At 39.0% G+C, this 14,753-nt stretch overlaps 1 protein-coding gene across 3 annotated transcripts in view; it reads right to left on the minus strand.

Annotated features, from left to right (window-relative positions):
• SEL1L2 (SEL1L2 adaptor subunit of ERAD E3 ligase) overlaps positions 1 to 14,753 on the minus strand; it is a 90,795-nt gene that overhangs the window by 18,975 nt on the left and 57,067 nt on the right. For 2 of the 3 annotated variants that reach the window (XM_047069858.1, XM_047069855.1), the window contains exons 8-12: positions 14,018 to 14,074; positions 6,018 to 6,086; positions 5,028 to 5,105; positions 747 to 809; positions 91 to 178 (exon numbers count right to left, since the gene is read on the minus strand). In XM_047069858.1, coding sequence (XP_046925814.1) covers positions 91 to 178; positions 747 to 809; positions 5,028 to 5,105; positions 6,018 to 6,086; positions 14,018 to 14,074 — 355 coding nt within the window. The remainder of the gene's footprint in view (positions 1 to 90; positions 179 to 746; positions 810 to 5,027; positions 5,106 to 6,017; positions 6,087 to 14,017; positions 14,075 to 14,753) is intronic. The other variant, XM_047069857.1, reaches the window with a different exon arrangement.

The raw sequence follows: 14,753 nt of genomic DNA on the forward strand, positions 1-14,753 counted from the left end.
TATATGTTAACTAACTTGGATTTAAATAAAATTAAAAAAAAATAATGCACTTGTCAGTCTTGGCACAGTAGCTATATTTGTAGCACTTACAGTAGTACATGAAGCCTAACTGAAACTGTGCGTTGGGCCATCCTTTCTCTGCAGCTTTCTGAAAGTATTTAAGTGCTTCAGCATAATTCTGCAAGATAATTACACTTTATTACTCAAATGTGTATTGTATAACTCCATGGTAACAATTGCCTTCTTTTTTTTTTTAAAGAGTATAGATAGTGCCTTATGTGATTTAGGCTAATTAAAATAGTATCAGAAGCATTATAGACTTTAGTTAATAATTATACTGTATTAGGAAATAATTATCTCATTTTCACTGTAAATTATGTCTTTTCCTACACTGACAGTATTTTTTTTTTTTTTTAGATATTGGGGAAAGGTCACCCAAAAGTGCAGAGGATAACAAAAAAGATAAATTTCTCTGTCAGAAAAAGTCTTCAGGAATTATATAATATCTAAGGTTACTTAGAATCTATAATTCTAAGATATAAATATGGTCATTATTCTTGTCACAAATTTGTTCTATGTCTCTTTGGCAAATATTCCACTGGATTATTTTATTTCTATCATCAAATACGATAGTTTGGCAAACTAGGTATTAGACACTAATTCTTTTAAATTAATCAACAATCATGAATTTTACCCCATAAATTGCTAGAAATATGTTGAAAAGATAATGAAATTATTTAACTTACCACAGGAACTCCTTTCCCATAAAAGTAAAGAAGACCGAGCCCATGAAGACCAATTGCATTGCCCTGGAACAGTTTTAAAAATCCAAGTAAAGTCCCAGAAGAATTCATGATAAGGTGAATTATGGAAAAATCATTCTAAATATTTAAAATGCACCCAGTAGAGGTTTAATCAAGGCAGGTTAATGAGACAGTTGGTAAATTATTCTGTCTCTCTCTAGTTTCTCCTTTCATGCCTTCATAATCCCCTCTGAGGAGAAAAGAGGGAAACAAAAGCCAAATCTTTTCTCCATTCTTTCATTCAGCATTTATTTAGCGCTAGCTTTGTGAGTGACTCCATAATAGGCATTGGACAGACGTAGGAGGTGAAAGTTGAGAGGTGACAAAACAATGATCCCTGTCTTAGAGAGTTCACAGGCTAGTGGGCTCTGATCCACTAAGTAGCGCCTCTTAAAATAGTCACGTCAAAAGTGGTAAGTCCTGTACTAGAAACAGATCAGGAGTCTTGTGGACACCTAGAAGGGGGACTCAACTGCCTAGATGAGGGTAGAGACTGAGGGGATTGAGTTGTCAGAGGTGGTTGACATTTGAGTTTGGTCTTGAAGGATGTGTAGGAATTTTCCAGAAGAGAGAAGTCTATCCAGACACTTGTTAACTGCTTTGGTCAAAGGAGGTTGACATAAATGGCCAAGTAACATTTTAGAGATTCTTTGAATTTCGATCTAGCAATTCTGGATGGTAAGGTGTTGTTAATATATGTTTCTTTATTTAAATCTGATTGCTTATAACATCATCAGTGTTTTCTTTTCCATTTGATGCTAAATTAACTACCATTTCTTTTTCTGATTAGTATTCTAAAAAGCCTATGGAATGGAGTATTTATTTAGCATGTTTAGAATTTAGCACATGTTCAAATACATCAGTACTTTGCATATCAATCCTGGATGAAGTGTGAACCTTGAAAGTGACTTCCCCAACCAGGAAGCCCACTTTTCTTTTTTGTCTCCCATCATGTATTTCACCTGCTAGTGACTGAGTAAAGAGGCACATTTGGCCACTCGACTGTCATTCAGTAGACATATAGGTTTGTTTTACAGTTTTATAGTATTTTCTCAGGACTCAAGTTTTGGTAGAAAACTCTCCAGATTCTTCCTCCCACCTAAATGTAGTTATTGTGGATGCAGCCAGAGTCCCTCTCACTGTTACAGGAATAGCACGTAACTAGAGAAGGCATAGTTCAAAAATTATTTCGAAACTCCAAAGTTTGAGCCTATGCATATCAAAGGGCCAGCTATTCCAAGAATTCTTAAGGATGGCCCAGCTGTATTTAAAACCGGTGGTATACAACTGCTCTCTTCTTCTTGCCTGTCCCCTTACTATGTATCTACTTGTTGTCCTAAAACTCTTGGGAAAGTCTGGTCTGGGGGTGGTAAGGCCTTGTGTGATGGATGTGGTAAAGTCTGGTGAGTCTGTCTTCTAACAGTGAGTCTGTCTTCATTCAGGTGTTGAGAAAAATAGAAGAGAAGGGAAATGAGAATAGAGAAGGAGGAAGGGAGAGAAGAGGGTAAGGTTTCTAACCTTTGGCTCACCAAATATTTATGGACCAGAGTACTTGTTTATAATTTTCAGGTCAGGAGTGGCCCACTTAGATCCCTCCAGGAGCCATTCAGGTAATGTAAGCAGTACATCAATCTGGTGATAGACTGACAGAGACTGAGGCAAATCAGAGAGTTCCTGCCCTGTTTAAAGGCAGTAGCACCACTCAAGAAACTGCCCCAGGCAACTGTTGTCACATGGAGTGGCAGCCTCATATGGTCAGCTCTTCCCATTTTCCAAGAAAAGCTGGATGTCCAAATTTGTATATGAATTTCCTGGTTTGTTTTTTTTTACTTCAATATAGTTGACACACGATGTTACATTAGTTTCAGGTGTACAGGATAGTGATTCGACAACTTTATACATTGCGCTGTGCTCACAGGTGTAGCTACCAACCGTCACCATGTAAAACTTCCTAATTTTTGAAACATTTTTTGGGCCAAATACAACATATGTGTAGGCAATCCCCCCACGAACAACTTCCACTTTAGGGCTCATTGCTCTTGCTTAGGTTAAGTGACATGAACTTAGAAAGCAGATGGTCATTTATTGTCAAATATGTAATGAACTTCTATGTACTAAGACCACTATCCTCCTCTAGTTGAGGAGACATGGCCTTCAGATAATAGGAGAGAAGGCATAAGGTAGAAGCAGTAAAATTCCAGCAGTACAGAGAGTGAATGCAGGGCAAGTGCAGAAAAGAGAAAAATTATATAAGCCAAGGTGGGTAGAGGTGGTTTTGTGGAAGGAGAGAGGAGAGAGGATTGAGCTCTCCTCTGGGAAATGGGTTGGATTCAAAATGGGGGATTTTAGGGAGGGAGTCAGAATGACAGAAGTGATAGGGATGGGCCTGATCTGTGAAAGAGAAAACCAGAAGAATATGGTCCAATATGGACCCAACAGGATAACTGCTCATGTTTCTGAGAAAATAAGATAAAAGAAGTCATAAAGACTGTAGCTTTGTATTCTGATCTGATGACTTAAAAGCAAATTAAAAAACATATATATATATATATATATAATCTTAATGTTATATCTTATCTTAATATTATATATAGTAAGAGTATGGGTATGCAGAAAGTGGAGGATAGAAAGACAGAAAACCTTTTACTTTGGTAGTGACCCCAAGTGAGAAATCTAATAAACCATCAACCAGGTGATGATAAAGGAATATATGGTCATGTCCACCTGATGCCATTCAGAATAATTACCTAAATATAATTTTAGATTTATCTGTAAAGAAAGACAGCTCAGATTTAGAACACAAGTAGCTCAGATTCCTGCCCTGAATAGCTTGGAAGCCGGGTTAATTTACACACCCAACTTCCTGGCGTTATTCCTTTGGGCTGACAAATCAGTGTTATTTGCCAGATTACAAGAGATCTTCCTCTGTTACTTAACCCCACCTCTTTTTTCAGCCAGTTTTCCCTTGCCATCCTAATCTAATGGTACTCCACCCAGATCACTTTCTTGCTGAGCAAAAATTTCATATAAATTACAAGGGAGAGGAGAGGAGAGGAGTACCAGCCTTCTCAGTAATTTACAACACAATAGCAGCAGCTCCAAGGTGCTAGTCACTTATAAATAGGCTCCTAAAGCAGCATGTGGGCTTTTAAAAACTCAGTACAGTTGAAAGTATTCCCCAGTTTGAGCACATCTTTACTCCCAGTGTTGCAGTAAGGCATTGTGAGACAATGAAATCCTTCCTGCTGTGCAGGGTTAGAAAGTTTATCAAGGCCATTTCCCAGCATTAGGCACATGGGTGTTACAATGAGGATGTTCTTAATGCACTAAAGGAAGTCAGAGTAGTCTACTAAGTTTTATCAGACAGATGCTAGCGTCACTGAGCCCCGGAATCAAGACAAAAATTTTAGTGGCAGGAGCCATATTATTCCATTTCTATATTCCTTCATAGATCCAATTAATTCTGCTTTGGATATGCTTTGAAGTTCACTCTACCTAACTGGCCCCAGACTGCAGAAGATAAGCTGACCCACTGCATCTACTGTAAGCCAGGCACTGCTTTAAGTACTTTGCAATAAAAGGCATATAAACATAAACTCATTAGATCCTGGCAACAACAATATGAGGCAAATCTTCTTATATTCCCATTTTACATTTGGGAAAATTGAGGCACAGAGAAGTTAAGTAACTTGCCCATGGTCACACAGGCAGTATGCTGCAGGGCTGGCATTTAAACCATGGATTCTGCCTCCAGAGTTGTGTCTCAACCATCTTGTCCTGGTCACCTATCTGATGATCTGCCTGGGCCAGGGAGATTTCTGGCCTTTGAGTAAGACTAAACTGGAAAAAACTAGGCATTTCTTATTTGTCCTTGTCCTGAACTTACTGCAGATATTGTTTGAGTTTTCCCTTCCTCTGTCCTCTTTTATTTCCTGTTTCCTGAGCTAGGTGGCCTCACCTACTGGGGGACAGAAAGCTGAGCTTTTGTTTGCCCTCATGCTGGAGAAGCATGTCATTGCCATTTTTCGTTTACTGAGAAAACAAGATGTGTCTCCCCCTATCCCAACTCCACATTTTATTGTCAATGATATTCTTCTCCAAGACATGAAACTCCCAGGCTCATTACTTGGGCATGGGGCTTTGAAATAAACTCTTCTGCATGAGTCTGCATGTAATAAAAGCCAAGTGTTTTAAAGTGCTTACAGAAATGGGCTGAGTACATACCTTACTGGCTGCCATGGAAAAGTATTTGAAGGCAGTTGCGTTATTTTGTGGGGCTGCAGCGTTCCCCTCTAAATACATCTACAGAAACAAACAAGAGGATGTAAAAAAAAAAACTGAGGAATTTGTGGGTGATTAAAATGTTTTAGAACTACATAGAAGTGATAGTTGGCCAACATTGTGAAATGCAGTGAATGCCACTGAATATACAGTTTAAAATTGTTGATTTTACGTTGATTTCACCTCAATTTTAATCAAAGAAAAAACTGAGGAAGCAACCTACAACACACATTCTGGAGTGACCTGGCCTAAGGGCAGAGAAACTGACCCTATTTTGTGTCTTTTTCACTGTTTCCTTCCATCTAAATTAGTATGTAGCACTTCTGGAAAAGGAGCATTTGTCCCCATGGTTACTAATGCAAATTGGCCGCAGGGAGCCAAGGGCAGCACTTGGGGGGATGAATGGTCTTTGAAGGAGAGAAAAAAATGTTCTTCTTTAGAGGAACTGTCCACAAAAGTTGCTCAGCAGCCCAGGGCCCTCCCTTGATAGGTGGCCCCAGGATGGACTTTGGTCGGCTTAGAGCTGGTTCTCATTTCCAGGGTGTAGGAAGGAGGCATCTCACGGGAGGCGGGGGGTGGGGGGGGGTGGGGGAGGGTAGGGTGGCTATACCAGTTAGATGTTCAGTTCGCCCAGATCTCTTGTTACGTGCCAGAGTAGGGGGTCATGGTGGTGGTAGGGGTCTCTGCCCAGGAACCCTGAGCCAGGTGCACTTTCAAGGCTGTTTTTGGTGCCTCAGACAAAGGCTGCTGTTGTATGGGGCTTTTTCTCAAACTGTCACCTCAAGAATACTATCCTCAGTCTGTAGTGGAATGCCCTGGCCAGCTGCTTCCATGAAAGACATCTGTCATGCTATACTGGGTTCAATTAGCTGGTACCATTAGTTTCTTAGGTTTTTAAGAAATTAAAAGTACTGATCAAGATGAAGCATGTACCTTTCCTATAAATGCCATGGCATTTGCACTCCCAGCCTTTGCTGCCTTTAAGAAGTAGTATAATGCTTTCTGGAGAGAAAAGGAACAAACAGTATTATTGACAGTCACAAACATATCCTACAAAATGTTTTTCAAACCAAACTTTATTTCATTTAACATACATTCAAAAAATATCTATGAAATGCCCACACTGTTTAAGGCACTATTTCAAATGTTATTTCAACCATAAACCTGAAGAGTGGGTGCCATATAGAGTTCACAAATATAATTTTAAAATGTGAGGACTGTTCCTTGCATGTGGAAAGGCATCATGGGCATGTGGCTTTGTGGAGGACAGATGAATCCCACCTATAGAACTACATAGTTCATTATTTTGAAAAAGTATGCTTCGATGTTAACAGTATGTACTTATTTTATAAGACATTTTGTACAATTTGGTAGAATTGGACATGCAGCCTCCTAATGTTTATAAGGCCGAGTGAGTAAAACAAGACACCTCTAGCTCCTGCTGAGACTAAGTCTTTTTTTTTTAAATATGTAATTTATTGTCAAATTGGTTTCCATACAACACCCAGTGCTCATCCCAACCAGTGCCCTCCTCATGCCCATCACCCATTTTCCCCTCTCCCCCACCCCCCGCCATTAACCCTCAGTTTGTTCTCTGTATTTAAGAGTCTCTTATGGTTTGACTCCCTCCCTCTCTGTTTGTAACCTTTTTCCCTCCTCTCTTCCCCCATGGTCTCTGTTAAGTTTCTCAGGATCCACATATGAGTGAAAACATGGTAACTGTCTTTCTCTGCCTGACTTATTTCACTTAGCATAATACTCTCCAGTTCTATGCATGTTGCTACAAATGGCCATATTTCATTTTTTCTCATTGCCAAGTAGTATTCCATTGTATATATAAACCACATCTTCTTCATCCATTCGTCAGTTGATGGACATTTAGGCTCTTTCCATAATTTAGCTATTGTTGAAAGTGCTGCTATAAATATTGGGGTACAAGTGCCCCTGTGCATCAGCACTACTGTATCCTTTGGGTAAATTCCTAGCAGTGCTATGGCTGGGTCATAGGGTAGTTCTATTTTTAATTTTTTGAGGAATCTCCACACTATTTTCCAGAGCGGCTGCACCAGTTTGCATTCCCACCAACAGTGCAAGTCTTTTTATAGAAGTGAACTTCAGGCTAATTCTTTCTAAAGCAAAATGAAGGAGGCCAGCCTAGCCTCTGCTTCTCTCTAGGTTGTAACATTAATTGAAACGCTCAGTCTAGAACATCTAAGGGCTGACCTGTCCCTTGTTGTCCCATTCCTTAGGCTTCATCTTAACCTCCCAGAAGTTCTCCTCAGAAACCACATGGAGCATTAAAAGAAATTAGGCCCACAAATGAGAAATGAAGACACTTTCCAAAGTGTCTTTTTAGGACGTAACTCTTCTGTCTTTAAAAAGCCTCAACTAAGAGTGCCTGGGTGGCTCCGTTGGTTAAGCATCTGACTCTTGATCTCAGCTGAGGTCATGATCTCACAGTTTGTGAGATCAAATCCCATGTCAGGCTCTGTGCTGACAGTGTGGAGCCTGCTTGGGATTCTCTCTTGCTCTCTGCTTCCCTCTCTCTCTCTCTCTCTTTCGCAAAATAAATAGACTTAAAAAAAAAAAGCCTAGGAGCATCTGGATGGCTCAGCCGGTTAAGCATCTGACTTTGGCTCAGGTCATGATCTCACAGTTTGTGAGTTCAAGCCCTGCGTCAGGCTCTGTGCTGATAGCTCAGAGCCTGGAGCCTACTTCAGATACTGTGTCTCCCTCTCTCTCTCTCTCTGCCCCTCCCCTGCTCACACTCTGTCTCTGTCTCTCTCAAAAATAAACATTAAAAAAAAAAAAACAAAAAAAACCAAACCTTGACTAGGTTGACATACAAGAATCTGCTCCTTCCCAAAGAGGAGAGGACATTTAAGGAAGAAATGTGAGTAGTTCCTTTATATGTACATTTGCTCCAGAAATATTGCCAACTTATTTGGGAATCACACCCTTGTTGTAAGTTAGTCTGCCTTGTGGACATAACTAAATACGAATGCCACCAGTGCTGAACCTCACTAAATCATATACCCATTCATCCATTTATCTCTTCTATTCTTCATTTATTCTTTGTTTCAAAAACTTAATTCAAAAGTGCTATATATAGTAGTAGTGTGTTAAGTATTATAGGTGATTCATAGATGAACAAAAAACACCATCCCTACATAAGCTTTCCACCAATACTGCTGTGAAGAAAGGTAAATAGCAATGACAGTAGGCGAAAGGTGGGATAAAAGCAACACCAAAAAGAATTAGAGAGGCATGGAATAACAGAAATTGTATATAAGTGTTTTACAAGCTTTGTCTTACCTAATCTTCACAACAGCAGTATAAGGAATGACACTCAAAGTGAAGCAGCTGGTACCAGAGTTCTCCCGATTCAATTCCCATGCACTTAGTACTCTGCCTTCATGGTGTCAAGAAAGAGGACTTAAATGACCAAGGTCTCACAAAAGATGGAGAGGATTCACCAGCACAGAGGGCATCATAGGCTGGAGGAATAACATGAGCAAGGAACGGAGATAGAAATGTTCAAGATGTGTTTAGGAAACAGTAATTACTTCAGTATGGCTGAAGTAGAATATCCAAAAGTTAAGGTGTGCAGGAATATGATGGGGCCATATTATACCAGTCCTGGATACTAGGCCAAAGTTCCTCTTTTATTTGGCAGAAAATAGAAGGCATTGGAAATTTATGATCATAAGGGAATCTTGAGACAACAAATGATGTCCAAAATGTCTAGAATAACCTAAGTGTCAATTGGATAGGAGCAAATTGTAGCAATGTATGATTTATCAATCATCTATCAGTAAATAAATCAAAGGTATGATTTACCAATCACATTTATCTGATCCCATTAATACAGAAAATGAAGGTATTTCTTATAAATGAGTCAAGACCCAAAATACCCGTGGGTAACTATCATGGCATACATCCATACATTTAATTGTTTGCTTAATTTTCTGTCTCCCCCAGTGTTGAATCCTCTGTACTTAGCACAGTATCTACTGTATATCAGTCACTTAGGAAATATTTCTGGACTGAATGCATGAGTGAATGAATGAAAGAGTAAGTTTATAAATCTCTAAAACAGGGGAACTAGATTTTAAGCATTATAGTCCCTTATAATTCTCATACTATGATTCTGTGACATAATTCTCAAAGTCTAGTTTCAGAATCTGGTTTTCAAATACATGTTTGGCAATAGAGAGTTCTGGGGGAAAAAACTGTCATTCTGGTGAACTATACTTGAACTGTTAAAGGAGATAAAAAAATAAGAATCAGAAGATAAGAATCCTGGAGTTTTCCCCATCTTTCAATATAATGATCCCATAAGGACTAAAGGAATTGAAGCTTTCTCTAATTTCCCCTTCTATACCCCTCCACTCTCATGACTTACTCAGCATTTCAGTTCTCTTTTATTTGTCTTTAAATTAACCTACCTTTAATGCTGTTGCACTTACTAAACATTTACTAAGCTCTGTGTGAAAGTATCACACAAGTTACTTTGATGGGTCCTTGCTCTCAAAGAGTTAAATATCCATCCATCCATCCACCCATCCATCCATCCACCCATCCATCCATCCACCCATCCATCATCTGCTGCAGTCTGCATATTTGTGTCCCTTCAAAATTCATATGTTGAAACCTAATATCCAAGATGATGGTATTAGGAGGTGGGGCCTTTGGAAGGTGACTGGCAGAGCTTTCATGAATGGGATTAGTGTCTTTATAAAAGAGGCCCCAGAGAGCAAGCTCAAGTTCTGTTACATGAGGATACAACAAGAAGTCCATAAACTGGATAGAGGGCCCTATCTAACCATGCTGACACATTGATGTCAGACTTCAAGCTTTGAGAACTGTGAGAAATATATTTCCATTGTTTATAAGCCACCCAGACTATGGTATTTTTGTTACAGTGGCTAAAACAGACTGACACCATCTATCCTTTATTCAAATATTTACTGAGCACCTAGTCATATTTTACTGATTCTCAGATGTGCCCCCCACTTTAATCAGACACTTCTTACTATCAATGTCATCATATAATTTATATTGGCAGTGTATTTTCTTTCTCAGTAGAACACAAAATAAAGTATCTTATAATTGATGGTGTCTTAGATAGGTTGAAATATAGTATGTCCCAGACATTATGCTAAGAGAAATTTTATTATTTAAACACACATCTATTTTTTTTTTACTAAAAAATTTTTTTTAATGTTTTTATTTATTTTTGAGAGAGAGAGAGACAGAGTGTGACTGGGGAAGGGGCAGAGAGAGGGAGACACAGAATCTGAAGCAGGCTGTGGGCTCTGAGCTGTCAGCACAGAGCCCCACACAGGGCTCAAACTCACAAACCATGAGATCATAACCTGAGCCAAAGTTGGATGCTTAACTGACTGAGACACCCAGGTGCCCCCACGTCTCTTTAAAAAAAAAAAACAAAAAACAAAACAACGAACATGATTTTTCATTGGTTCAAGAAAATCCCTAGTTTAATCAGTTTATAACATTTCCCCTAGAATGAAATGCCAAGAAATATTTATAAACACTGAAAATAAATATAAACTGAAAATACTTATAAATACTCCTTTTATCTCAAAATTTGTAAATCATCCTGAAAAGGGATGATATTAGCTCTTGATTTTTTTAATGGGTGGCAGGATAGACAAAGCAGTTGCTCTTACATATCTGATTATTATGCCTCTGCTAGATTTAATTTAATTATGCCATATCCACTTTAATAATATGCACCCAAATACCCAGCATTCCTAAGCCAATTCATGCTGAGCCTGTACATATTCAGGAATGCAAATTACATTAAAATGTATGTGTAGAAATTCAAGATAATGTAATCAGGGCTTGCATATACAATATTTTTCAATAATTAAGAATTTAGTAGTGGGGGAGGGAGAGGTGAAAATGTTGCCTTACAGTGACAACCCATGAAAGAGATTAATTTAATCAAACAATGAGGAGAAAAAAAAGGCAAACGAGTTATTTCCAGGTTTTTGATACTTAATTTTCTGGGAAGTAAACTGGGCATTACTTACATTTATAAAGAAGCTTGCTACGTTAATCATTTTCTTTGGTGGACCAAAGCATTAGCATACTGGCTCAAGTGGTGGCTCTCAGGCTGAGGACTAACATATAATGCTTAGGATGCTATCACTCACTAACTCACTCACTCATTCATTCATTCATTCATTCATTCATTTATTCATTTGTTCAATAAATACTAAGTACTTAATATATACCAGGTACTATCAGAGTACAGGATACATAGAACGAGCAAGATAGACAAGAACTTACATTCCATAATGGAATGGAATAACATTCCATTATTATCCAGATAATAAACAAGATCAAAATAATTCAGGGAGTGATATGAGCTAGAGGAAAATAAACACTGTAATAGGATGAGTAGTGGAACAGTAGAGTTGATCAAGAAAATCCTTTCTAAAGAGGTAAGACTTGAAAGATGAGAGGCTAGCCATGGGAAGAGTTATAGTAACAGCCTTTCAGAAACTGGGTCTATCCTTTTACCTTCTCTCTCCACTTTGCATCACCCTCCAAGTTGATTCTGGTGCATTCTGGTAAGCTGCAAAACTGACCACAGTACTTTGCCATTGTGCCTTCATTAGGAGTCCTTTTAACTACCCCTTCAATGCTGGCTGACCTTGTAATTTGCTTTGGCCAAAAGAATGTGGTTGGAAGTGATTTGTGAGTTCCAACCCAAGGCTGTCTACCCTTGTGTTCTTAGAACCTTTGGCTGCTATGTGAAAAGCTTGGGCATAGTTGGCTGGGAGAAGAAAGCATGTGGAGAAACTTAGTCATCTTAGGTGTCACAGATGAGGCCATCATAAACCAGCCTGCCCTGGCCAATACTCTACAGATGCATGAGCAAGCCTAGTCAAGATTGGTTGAGCCTGGCTGAGACCAGAAGAATTACCCACCTGAGCCCAGCCAAAACTGCTAAACTGCCAAAATCATGAATTAAATAAATGGTTGTTGTTTTAAGCCATCTAAATTGGGGAGTGGTTTATGATGCAGCCTAAACTGATTGATACATAAGCCAATCAGTCTGAAGATTTGATGCCTTGACTGGAGCACTCTATGCAGGTTTAGGTTTATTAGGCTGAGGTAAGCTGGAAGGACAAGCCTGTGCTCACACCTAGAATGCGCCTGAACCACTCAGATGTTCTGGAAATAAGCCAGCATTTTGGTGATGTCTGGATGGGAAGTATGGGGCCCAACACTACCATTTGAAAATTTTCAAATAGTGGTCAGAAACCTGATAAATTATATGATTCCTTCTTTTTGCTTTATAAATGAGGAAACTAGATTTTAGAGGTTGTATGTCTCCCACCCCACCCAGCTCAAAAGGAAGTACAGTTTAATGGAAAGAGCACAGGCTTTGAATGTTGAAGCCCAGAGTTCAGATTCTGATTCTCAACATTACTACCCAGCTGTGATACTTGAAACAGTTTACTTCATTCCTCCAGCCTCAGCTCCTCCTCTGTAAAATAGAGATAGTAAAACCTCTGTGGATGAGTGCATAGGAGAGCCTGACTGAGTTCCTTGGTGTTGCCCAAGTGCCTGGCTGTTGCTACTACAGCACCAGAATCTTTGACTCAGCATTGGTATTACATTTCATCCTCATCTGGAGGCAGCTCCCATCTGGTATTCAGAGTGGCTGGTGCTGCCCAGTTCTTAGCTTTATAGGGTTTTTCACGTATTCTGCAAAAACTGGAGGTTATTCCCTACAGCTGAGGTTTGGGTGCCTTCACACTCAATGGAATTTCATGTTTATGGAAAATGGGCAATTCTTACCAGTTTATGTATCTGTTAGTTAACATGAGAACCTCACTGCAGACTGAAATCTGACACTGGAGTAATATTGTGAATCTAGAACTTCTCATCTATGAAGGTAGAACCCTGGTTATGATGAAGATTAATCAAATCTGAAGACCTTCAATTGAGCTGTCTTAAGATGCATATGCTTATTTCAATTGCTACCTATTTTATCATGTTTTATGAATTTACCCAATGTGTACTCAAATTACACTCATAAAAATAAGATAAAGTGAAGTGAAAAGTAATAACAAATCACTCTTTTATGTAACCACCTAATAAAGTAGTTATTTCTATTGCTTAGCCATTGGGACTGTGTTGAAATAGGGTATGTGTTCCTTTGAGACAATGAGCACATAGGTTCTATAAAATGACAAGGGCTGCAAAATCATCTTTTAAAAAGAATCTCAGTTACTTCCTCAGATCTGAGGGGATCCATGGCCTTGAAACCACAATTAGAATCTAGATGAGACCTTATCCCCCCAGCTCTGGTATCTTACTGAAGATCTTGTGTAGGTCAAGTTTATTTGCTTTTTTCTCCACTATAAATTTGAGTTGTTAATTAATCTTCTAACCTCACGGGGATAAGGTAAGGTTAAGCAAAATGATTGAAAGGAGCTTTGCAAATTTATAAAGATGTTTAATAATATTTCTAATTATATTGAAATCAGTCTGAGGCTGGTTCTCAGACCCCTTGCAAGAAACTCCCATGTAGACTCTCCACCGCTGGTTTTTGGGCAATGGGTGTGTCCAAGGCTGGCAAGTGAGGGTATCTTCCTCACCCAAACCAGTTAGGGTGGGAAGAGACTAGGTTCAAGGGGAGCATGGAAACTCCCCAGCCCCAGTGTTTTGTTGGAAGCCTCCACTCCTTTGTATTTAGAGGCAGTTAGGAAAAGTGCTTTCTCTGGTGAACTTTGTTCTTCCTCAAAAGCTACAACACTGATCTGACCAAGGAAGTAGTAATGGGCTCTCCCCAGCAACTTTTCCATGCTCCACTCCTCCCTTTTTGCCCTACTATCCTCCCTCACCACTCTCCTCCCCACCCCATGTGACTGAATCTTGAAATGACTTACATAATAATCCTGATCCAGACCTTTCCTCCCAATTAGATGTAATTGTCCAAGAGAAACCTAGGAACAACAATTTTTGAAAATTATTTTTAGCGATAGCATTAATTTAAATGAAGAAAATAAGCCGATTATAGCACAATTTGAAAAATAAGTGAAAAAAAGGAGTGAAAAAAATAAAGAAGACATTTACTTGGTGATTTTATTATAGTATGCTGTTTTAGCTTGATGCAGCTGGTATGCCTAAAAAAGAAACAGAAAAACATTCCAGGTGATACCTTTTATTTGGTAATTGATTGATACTGGCCATCTGGCTTCCTCAGTGACAGGAAGCTGGCCTGCTGGTATACAGCAACACCTGGGTATATAAACCTAGTGGCCTTTACTCTTAACTCTCAAAGCTCACACAAATGCTGTCCCATTCCCATTCTCAGAGACAGAACTTCTGAATGCTGGTAAGAGTTCATTCATATTAAAGTCAACACTGGATGGTGCTTTGTTCTATACTTAAAATCTAGGTCTTTTAAAAGTAAAATTTTTAGGAGTAGGTGCAAAAGAAAAAAAAATTGCCATTACTGTAACACCTGGCTCTCCCATAGGCTTTAGAAACTGCAAGTAGCAGGGAACAAGGAAAGAGGAGGGTGTGTCTCTTCCCTGTCATATTCAGGATGGAGCATTGTTAACCCTTTTAGGACTCAAGACAACCAAACCTCTTGTAATTTGCATTTCTAAAAATCCAAAT

Source organism: Lynx rufus, unplaced genomic scaffold (assembly GCF_022079265.1).
Source record: "Lynx rufus isolate CCGP_SWC_20201006 ecotype Redwood Valley unplaced genomic scaffold, mLynRuf1.p SCAF_8, whole genome shotgun sequence".
Classification (NCBI taxonomy): Eukaryota; Metazoa; Chordata; class Mammalia; order Carnivora; family Felidae; genus Lynx; species Lynx rufus.